At 40.5% G+C, this 10,458-nt stretch overlaps 1 protein-coding gene across 2 annotated transcripts in view; it reads right to left on the reverse strand.

Moving 5' to 3' along the window:
- Positions 1-10,458, reverse strand: part of TBC1D1 (TBC1 (tre-2/USP6, BUB2, cdc16) domain family, member 1) — a 112,165-nt gene that overhangs the window by 9,575 nt on the left and 92,132 nt on the right. For both annotated transcript variants that reach the window (XM_009321388.1, XM_009321387.1), the window contains exons 17-18: positions 3,305-3,549; positions 2,693-2,852 (exon numbers count right to left, since the gene is read on the reverse strand). In XM_009321388.1, coding sequence (XP_009319663.1) covers positions 2,693-2,852; positions 3,305-3,549 — 405 coding nt within the window. The remainder of the gene's footprint in view (positions 1-2,692; positions 2,853-3,304; positions 3,550-10,458) is intronic.

The raw sequence follows: 10,458 nt of genomic DNA on the forward strand, positions 1-10,458 counted from the left end.
AGGACAGGGGATGCTGAAGAACAGCTAGGAAACACAAAGTGAAAAAACCAGAGCTGAAAATAATGCATATTTATGATTCAGCACCTGCCCCATAAAGACACATAGATTAACTCAAGGTGACCTGTAAGTTGTTAATGAACGTCTGTATGAGCTGAGCTGCTAATATACAGCTGAATCCCTCTCTCATTTAAAATAGCAAGTACATAACAAAGACCTGTTTGTTATCCACTCCCCACACTTCCCGTTAAGTGGGCTGCCAGCCAATGACAGTACACTGAAGGTACCCAAATTAATGACAGCATGACTGGCAGCCTACGGGATTTAAAAAAAAAAAAAAAAAAAATCAAGTTTTGTCTACAATCTTGAAACAAAATAAACACTATTCTACCAAGTCTCCTCCATTAATAAGTAAATAGGGGTATTAAAGAACACATCTTTGTTAACGCTGTACTTTCATTAAATCCTGCTCAGGAGAAGTGTTGAAAGTTTGGACAGATAATTAAAAAGTTAAAAGGAGTTTTGTTATTTGACTCATAAAACAGTCTTTGGGTTAACCTCTTTCCAGCCCACTTCTTTTACATATTGCTTGTAAGATGCTTGCAAAAATACACTCATGGAAATCTAAAGGAAGTGGTCTATAACAATTATATTATTAAATAGCAGTGGGGCTTCAAATATCAAGGGTTCAGAGTTACCATGTTAGAAAACAGCAGTGCAATCTTACAGTCTTAGTAACCTATAGATGAGTTACTTCAACATTAAAAGGCAACATTCTTTCATCCCAAGGGTTCTAATAAGTGAGCAATGAAAACGTACATATGTTCTGCAAAAGCGTGTGAACACATGGATCAGAACTGATCAGATCCTAACTTGCCACGCTGATAATGACAGCCGCTAGCAAAGTGACAGCTCTAGCCTTTTTTAGGTTTATAGTTGTGTTTCAGAGTCTTTAGCGTGGGTAGAAGGTGAGATTTTAGTTTCTAATGTAAAAGAATGTCCAATGTTCTCAACTTGCATAGTTTCAGTAAACACTGTTTTAAGGAAATTACTAAATACTTTGAAACATTAAAAACTGCAAGTGTTGGTCATGCTGGACTTTCTCTCTAAAAATATCAGATTTTTAAGAGGTGACAATTTCAGTCACACGTGCTTTTCTGTTCTTGACCTAAAAATCAGTCCTCTGAAGATCATGTATCTATGCCTTCTATTCTAATGTAAAATCTTTGCTTTCTAAAGCCCTATAATCCTCCAGTGACAGATAAAATACTAATCTGTGTATTAAGGCAGAAATCCAAATATACTGGATACACACGGTACTTTTATACCCTCACTGCAGTCAATTGTCCAATTCAGAGACTCTTCTTGTCATGTACAATACTATGAATGATTAAGAACAATTGAAAGATGAACTGATTATAAACTCAGTATATGACACTCGCATACAGCACTTATTTAATTCCTGCAAATTATTACTGTCAGCTAACTACTTGTCGATGTATGTTAGCCTACTTTGAACTGTTCCAGGAAAAATAAAAAAATGCTGTTTTCCAGGGAGTTAAGGCACTAATCACAGGACACGTAGTTCTACTTATATATACACCATCCTTTTCACTATGATTTCTTCTAGCACTATGTTTGGCATGTCCTTAAACAGAAACAGAACAGGATTCTTGTTGGTTCTTCTCAGAATCTATATTCATTATTTGTTATTGTGGTAGATGAGACTATGATTTTTTAAGTCAGGAAAGTGTCAGTATTAATACCCTAATAAATATTTGCTTCATTACATCTCTTCAGTAAGATGACTAAGGAAAATGAAAATAGCTTCTCAGTAGAAGAGAGGAATCAGGGGGAAAGCTCCAATCCACCCTGCTCGTCATGGATGATCCAGTACCACACAATGACATTGAAAAACAAACAACTGAAAAGGAAATAAAGCATCTTCCCAAATACCAAACAATTAATCTACGAAATATACATCCATAAGATAGCATCAAAGTAGATTCTTAATTGGAATTTAATTAAAAAAAGAGAACTTTGCTTCTGTAGATTCTAAAAATAGGTAACAGAAGTGACTTCAAAGCCTAAACTCCATATGCTTCCAAACATTTTCATAAGACGAGATTATCAGTCAGGCTAAAATTGTAAGGATAAGAAACACTAGTTTAAAAGCCTATGTTTCTGCAGAGTAAATCCATGATTAAACTGCAAGGGCCATCTCTGCGTGTGTTTTAAAAACATAACCCTCAAAATAATTTTCCACTGACCCTGTTGGAGACAACGATAATGGAGTAAATGGATATATTTCTTAGATGATGCCTTTGTTACACCTCTTTTCAGCTTGAAACTAACTAAGTGTCAGTGTTGAAGTGCCATTGTCATAACACCATGCCTTCGTGGCATCATATTTTACATCCTCTCTACAGGGTTACAGGGTGGGAAAAGGTAACGACGAGGATGAAAAGACAGGACAGTTTGGGACTGTTATATGCTTTCCTCCTTTCTCTTTCCATTTTACCGTAAATACTACATGCTCCATAAGATGACCTCTGTTATTCTTCTGTTCATCTATAGTAAGTAAAATATTTCTCCTGGGTGTCTGAAACAGGTTGGATAACAATGCTGTTCCTAATAACAGGATACCAAATATAAGACTTCAAAAAGAACAGATGGAAGTTTTATGAAGAATTACCAAACACTCTGGCTACAAATCCGAGAGGAAACTGAGAGGCAAACATGGTGAGAAACCAGGGAGCAGCATAAAGGCTGGGGCCAATCTCATGTTCCTCTAGGTGGTTGTAGAGATCTCGATGGTAGTCATGAAGAAGTCGAGACAGTTGATACATTTGGATCTGTATGGAGTAAGAACAAAGAAACTAAAGATAAACATGTTTTAACACTCATAGTAGCAAACTCCATGCTTCACACTCTTATTAGAAACAGTGAAAGATATTTGTCAATTGATGTTCAGACAGAATTGTGTGAAGAAAAGAAACACTCAGAAGCCAGCTCTAAGACCCAGGATGGGTCACCTATGAGCCTACGACAGGCTCATTTGCAGGGTCATTTGAACCTCATACAACACGTAACAGAATTCTTCCTATTTATGGTTTTCATAGTTTCCCCAGTAATCTTTTTATCTGAAACTTGTGCCTTTAAGATGATTTATTCTATTCCTAGATTATCCTTTCCCATTTTTGAGAACTGAATTTAAGTTCAAGTCCGGATTTTGACAATGCTGTCTATATTGTATTATTATGATTTAACATTAAGCATCCTTTTGTTAGAAAAATTGAAATCATACCTGTAAAATTGTCATGTCAGGACGATATTGTTTCCTCAGGCCCATGTCAAACATGAGAAACTTTAGCATTTTAAAAGCATCTTCTTCACTCATATGAAGTAGTAAAACTCCTGCTACAAAACTAAGGCCCTGGCAATATCCTACTTCCTGGTCCAGAAGCGAATAGGCCTTCAAAATATTGTAGAGTGACAGCTGCCCAGCTCCCAGCTGTGCTGAGAAGTACGGATGTGTTGGAAACGTGCGCCCTGTGAAAATAGCTGAAGTTAGCGACTTAAACTAAAAAATAAACAAAAAAACCCCAACCTTGCCATGTTATCAAATTAAACAGTCTTTCAAAAAGGTAGATTCTTTTGAAAGGTAGATTCTGAGTCAACTCACAGGAAGACCATAAGAAAGTTAACAATACAAAACAACTGACTCTTATACTCTACTACTGTTTTGTTACAGTAGTTGCAAAATTAGTTTAGAAATTGTCAGCGGGATAGGACAGTTTGTTGTTTGGAACAGCTGAGTCACTGGTTCTTAAGACTGACCCTTGATCAGTTTGTTAAAGGGCTTATAGGGCCTGGTTGCCTATAATAGTGAGAGACTCAATTCAGTGGCTCGACGAGTCACCCAGTCCTCTTTTCTTGATTAAAAAGTGTTAGCTTTTAGACAACTATTAGGATCCAGGCACAGAATTAGAACATCTGAGCTCTCTGGGTTGGGGCCCCCTCCCTTTCTTTCTTGTCTTTTTTTCCAGTAAACGTGTCCCTTGTCACCTCCCTCCTTGCCTTGGTCTCTCCCAGTCTTATGGGTCCTTCCTCCTTTCCTGCAGCATGAAGCTCAAACTCTTCCATGAGCTGATCCAGTTCACTAACCTGGCAGAAAAATCCCCTTTTATATGGGGTTAGTTGTTCTGCCCTGTCACTCAGCTGTGTCAGCTCCAGGAGGCATCCCATGAGCACCAGCACAAGTGACAAATGCTTGGAGAGTAGGAGTCAGTTGTCAGAGCAAAACTTTCTCTTGGTAGCAATGTGCTTTGGATCTATTCCCCACAACTCTCTAAATCCTAGCCTAAGGTAAACTATACTAATTGTAGAGTCGTAGGAGCACAACTGAGCCATTTCCAGTCCTTCAGTTCTAGAACAAGATGATGACTTTCACCCCAGACTGTCTTAATCTGTCAACTTTCATATAGAGCTGGGACCCACACGTCCTTAAACCAAACCAATCCAACTAGGTAACTTACACAATCAGTTTGACCCACAATATTTGTGAATAAAAGCTCAATTTGTCTTTTTTTTCTGCAGCCCTTAAAATATCAAGAATTGTGCAGCTATATATGTGCTATAATATATGCTATATACATATTACATAAGAGCACAGCTAACACAGGCAGCCAACAGACACAGCACTTTGTGTAGCAGTTTCTGGGCTTTGCTTCTTTGAGCTCTTGAGCATCTGGATACTTTGTCCAGGAAGGCCAGGGGACTACACTGCTGCTGACAGGTAAGGCTGAGGCTGTGGTAAGGGTAGCTCTGGCAGCTTCTAGCCAACCATTGTCAGCTGCCCTTGATGACAGGGTGCCTGTAGCCTTTGTTCTAGCTGACCTCTGATTAGGGAGGGTCATTAACAACCTGCACAATAGGGCAGAGCACACCCTCAGCAAGTTTGCAGATGATACACAACTGGGAGGAATGGCAAATACACCAGAGGGACGTGCTGCCGGTCAGAGGGACCTCGACAGGCTGGAGAAATGGGCTGACAGGAACTTCATGAAGTTCAACAAAGGGAAGTGCAAAAATCCTGCACCTGGGGAGGAACAACCCCAGGCACCACTATACGCTGGGGGCCACCCAGCTAGAAAGTAGCTTTGCAGAAAAGGACCTGAGGGTACAAGTTGAACATAAGCCAGCAATGTGCCCTTGCAGCAAAGGCGGCCAACAGTATCCTGGGCTGCATTAGGAGGAGCATTGCCAGCAGGTCGAGGGATGTGATCCTTCCCCTCTACTCAGCACTGGTGAGGCCACACCGGGAGTACTGTGTCCAGTTCTGGGCTCCCCAGTACAAAAGAGATATGGACATACTGGAGAGAGTCCAGTGAAGGGCCACTAAGATGATGAAGGGACTGGAGCATCTCTCCTATGAAGAAAGGCTGAGAGACCTAGGACTGTTCAGCCTGGAGAAGAAAAGACTCAGGGGATCTTATCAATGTGCACAAATAAGCCAGTGGGAGGGAATGAAGAAGAGGGAGCCAGGTTCTTCTCAGTAGTGCCCACTTACAGGACAAGAGGCAATGGGCGCAAATTGAAATACAGGAAATTCCACCTAACATAAGAAAAAAAATCTTTTTTATTGTAAGGGTGGCCAGACAGAGGCACCCAGAGAGGCTGCAGAATCTCCATCTATGGACATATTCAAAACCTGAGCGAACATGGTCCTGGGCAACCTGCTTTAGATATCCTGCTTTGAGCAGGGGGGTTGGACTAGATGATCTCAAGAACTCCCTTCCAACCTCAACCACTCTGCAATTCTGTGAACAGAGACATTAAAGGCTTCACTTTTACAGATTTTTTTCGAAAACTTTTCCAAAAAGCAATATTTTCATTTCTAGGAAAACACCCCTCCCCCTATCAGATTTCCCCTGTGAAATACTTCAATGGAGAAGAAATTTGAATACTTCTTTTGTTCTAGTATTAAGTGGAGCTTGCTTTTTCGTTGCCCACTTGTCAAATACCACCCCACCCTTTAGCTCCTGGAATGCTGCTGTGCTGCCAGATAATATCAGAGCTCCTGTTTCAAGAAGACAAAGCCCAGGGCAGAGTCCTTCTGCCATCTGGTAGCTGCTCTAGCCTGTCACATGGGACACTGGCATTCAGTTCCTGAGCAGGTCTCCCCTGGCCAGGTTGTCATAGAGCTGAACTTTAAAGAAATATTTCTAGCTTCCAAATGAGAAGGAGCTTGTGTTCCTTTGCAAAGGAATCCTCTGCCTGAATGACAAGTTATTACAGCACGGTCTAAAGGCAGACCTGTACTGCCTGACTCACCCAGCAAGGTTCCTTTCATATAAGTCATGAAGCAAAGTTACAAGCTGAGCAAGAACAAAAATGAAAAGAAGTTCTAAAACACAGTAAATGGAGGAGGAACAGAACTGCTAAACTCACAGGCTGATTTGTTTCTGAGTGCCCTGGTGATGACTTAACTAGGAATTTTAGCTTTTACTTAGGAGCAAACAGCTCCTGGCCCTGCTGAAAAGACACTCTAAATGAACTGTGATACCTCAAGAGTGCCAGAATGAGAAAGTTAAGTACCTACTACTTTATTTTTGAAATGTAGTGAAACAAAACATAATTTTCCACTGCGTTCAGCAAACACTCAGTGATGAGTACAGTGGTTGCCTACACTGTGATAGCATCTGGAAGTCAGTTCACCCTACCTTATTGAGAGAAGAAATCATTTACCGAACATGACTGGTGTTCAGGACCTGAAATCCCCAGTGACTGCAGTGGTTGTGCAGGTGGGGCCACAAAAGGAAATACATGAAAAAGCCTTCAGGGAATTGTGGCTTTGTTCTTGTCCACATAATGAAACAACACTGTGACACGTGAACTGGGCCAGGAAAGCAGCTGCTGTACCTTACCTCTGCATCCAGATGCACACTGCTGTCCTCATTCTCAGGAAGCACTATTTACAGCTGAAGATGCATCAGTTCAACTAAATGCGAGCTATACTATTATGGCTTTGGCTCATACTGTGTTAGCAAGACCTCTTTAGCTTAATTTGGGAAAGCTTTTTTAAATATTATAACCACATGTTGCAAGAACATAGGTTTTTCTTTCAAGGGAGAAGTTTATGCTTTCTGAAGGATTCTTAAAGATTTAAGAGAAAACACTTCTGATAGCCTGAAGTAACATAAGTCAGAACATGCAAATTCCTTCTAGCTGCCTATCCAGTTATGCTGTCTGTTACTACTACTGTGCAGCACTACTCTATTTCAGTGTGAATCACTAGGAAGCTAGAAGTCTTCAGCTTTGTACTTTCACCTTACTGAAATAATAGGGCCCAATCCTTCCCTCAGCTAATGGGCTAGCAAATGGCTCCCCGGCAAAAACAACACTTTGCATGAAAACCACCATGAAGTTACCAATTTGCCAACACATGCAGCCATTTGTTTCTACAAGCAGAGCACACAGCTGAGAAAGTACTCATGTGCAGAACCAGGCAGAAAATATGAACAGCTTGCTGAGCCAGCAAGCCCCAATCTGCTGCGTGAGCCAACCAAACTCAGACTGACTGTGCTCCCTATTGTCCAGGAGTTGTCCCATCCCTCTCCCCTCTGCTGAAGGTGTTCAATTCACTAACCCAGCACAAAACTATTCAGCCCTTACTGAGGCACTTCAGTGCGACAGAATCCCAATGTTCATTGCCAGGGGTATCAACACCAGGTATGCTGACTTGACCAATAGGTACTTGCTAGCGAATGATCTCTGCTTGCACATAAATGTCTCTCTCAAAAACAGAAGACTGCTTCTGGCACTGTGCGATCCAGGGGAATTCCTAGAATTGGCGTGACAAAGTCTGGAGGGAAACAATTGACCTACATCGCAACTGCCTATTCCCAGCTGGCTTTAAGGCTCCTTGGAGTGTTACTTTCCCAGTTGCCAAGTCGAAACCTGGCAGGCCTGTCAAGTAGGAGACAGTGAAGGTGGCATCGACCATCACCATCCTCACCTCAGCTCATGCCAGTTTCTGCAGAAACATGCCTGTTCTGCCAGATTCTTGTTTTCTATGCACTGCCTTAATATTTTGACTCATTTTACCGAGTGCTGCAAAAAAGGAGAAAATATTCTCATTTACCATATAAAGCTTAGGTCACCATCTAAACTTGACAAATCTCACAGTTCAGTACCTGTTGAAGAAATTCTGCACATTGAGTTATCAAGAAATAGGTGCCCCTGGTCAGCTCTGGGTATAGGTGATCCCTCATCAGGCAATTCTTCCATGTGGAAGAAAGGGGGTATAGCCTTTCAGTTGCAATGAAAAATACTCAAATACTGTTTGAGCAGTTATAAAGAGCAGAAGTATGATGGGACAACTCTCTACTACTACTTTACAGAAAAGAGGTAAGTGAAAATAATACAATAGGTATTAATCATTCAGATCAAACCAAGTACAGATTTTCCCATAAATTTTTATCAGTCTGTCATATGACATTTGGTTACTTGCAGTGCCTAACTTCCCCTGATGGAGTTTTTCATGGCAAATTAATTTAATCAAACTTAGTGATTATGGACCTCTTAAATTGCCCCACACAGCTTTTCAGACTCAAACCACAAACCCCACAACACAAGCCTGTTGCAAGTTCTATCATGCTCTGGAAGACATTATTAATTGTTTTCCTCGATCAGGAAAGAGCATAATGAACACTGAGTTCAGTGTGGTATTATCCCACACACAAGAGCTGGGATCCTCTTAGAAAAACAACAGCTCCTGGTTTCTCAGACAATAAACTGAATTAAAATATCCAAGGGAGGAGAAAACAATATCTTAAAAAATATCGACAACTGTATATTCATGAGGATAATCTGTAGATTATCTGTAAAAACTTCCAATTCAGCCATATACCAGTGAGGTGTTATAAAGCTGCATCAGATGGCTTACATTCAAACACAAATACTTTTGCCAGGGTAAAGGTTAGACATATCAACATCTGACTCAACAATTGTATATACTGGAATAATTACTGTCATGTCAGAAATGCTTTAATGACTGCAACAGATTCCACGGAATACTTAACCCAGCTGAGGAGCAGCCATGCGCTGCTTGGGGGCAGGACTGGAGAGAAAACGGAACAGCTTTCATGAGGGAAGACAGAGAGGATGCCAAAAAGTACCTCTGTGAGGTCTACGAAACAAATGGCTGACTTGTGGGAGCTTCTGAGATGGAGAGGTTGCTGGTAGTGATACAGACCTTAACAAAACCGCCTGGGAGCAGCAGCAACCAGAGACAGTAACAATGTTTAATACTGATCCACATCTTACAAAGCATACTGACTTTTGGTCTTATTAAATGTTCCTGGGCTTTATTATTGTTTTAGTCTAGCAGTGGCAAGAGTCAATCAATGAAAGACAATCTCACACAAGGGAACTAAAAGTGATAAGGGAAGAGGACTGGGAAAAGTAAAAGGAATGGTTAAGAATGGCATAATTTTTTTTGCGGTATATGAAGACTGCTCTTTTACAATTATCTGGAGCAATCTTTTCAGCTCCTACCCTAAAACAATCATTTCATTCCATTTAGATTTGCTTTCTTGTGTTTCCTTCTAGTACTAGAAAAAACTTTTTGAGTTTTGAACAATAAATGTGAGAGAAAATAGAAAAGTCTACTCAAGACCACCAAAAGCCTGCCTGAAGCTGACCTACCAGTCACTTCAAATTTAAGAGCCTTGGTTCCTAACCTCTCTCTACTAAACTCAGTGGACTATATTGTATGTGCCTCCACACACCAATTCACTGTCCCTAAATCAGGAGCCAGCTGCTGCTTAAAATTAGGCAGTGTGAATAACCTGCCTTAAAAAGAGCCTTTTTTTTTAATCATTAAAAAGAGCTTCTTCCATAATTGTTTTAATACAAGTAAAAATACCAACTGCTAGGAACTACCCATTAAAAAAAGAAAAAAGAAAAAAGCAAAACTTCTGCATTATTTCAAGTAAAAGTGTTTAACAGAGGCAGCAAACACTGGTCATCAGGAATGAAGAGCACGATTCAACAGTCTGCGCTTAAATATTGACTTCCTTTCTTGACAATTTGTATTCCACAGGCCTGTGGAGTTCACTGTCAATATCTGAAATACAGATGCATTACAGTTACATCTAGCAACCTCTTATTACCACATATTGCAAAGGACCTCTGTGCTTGAAATGCAGATTTTGCATTTTCCTAATGGTGCCAAGTAATAGTTCTCACTTATACCATATTAAAAGCATAGAATCATAAAGGTTGGAGAAGACCTCCAAGATCATCAAGTCCAACCGTCAACCCAACACCACCATGCCCACTAAACTATGTCCCTAAGCGCCTCATCTACACGTCTTTTAAATACCTCCAGGGATGGTGACTCAACCACTTCCGTGGGCAGCCTCTTCCAATGTTTAACTACTCTTTCAGTAAAGA

This window comes from Pygoscelis adeliae, unplaced genomic scaffold (genome assembly GCF_000699105.1).
Source record: "Pygoscelis adeliae isolate BGI_AS28 unplaced genomic scaffold, ASM69910v1 Scaffold133, whole genome shotgun sequence".
In the NCBI taxonomy this organism is placed as follows: Eukaryota; Metazoa; Chordata; class Aves; order Sphenisciformes; family Spheniscidae; genus Pygoscelis; species Pygoscelis adeliae.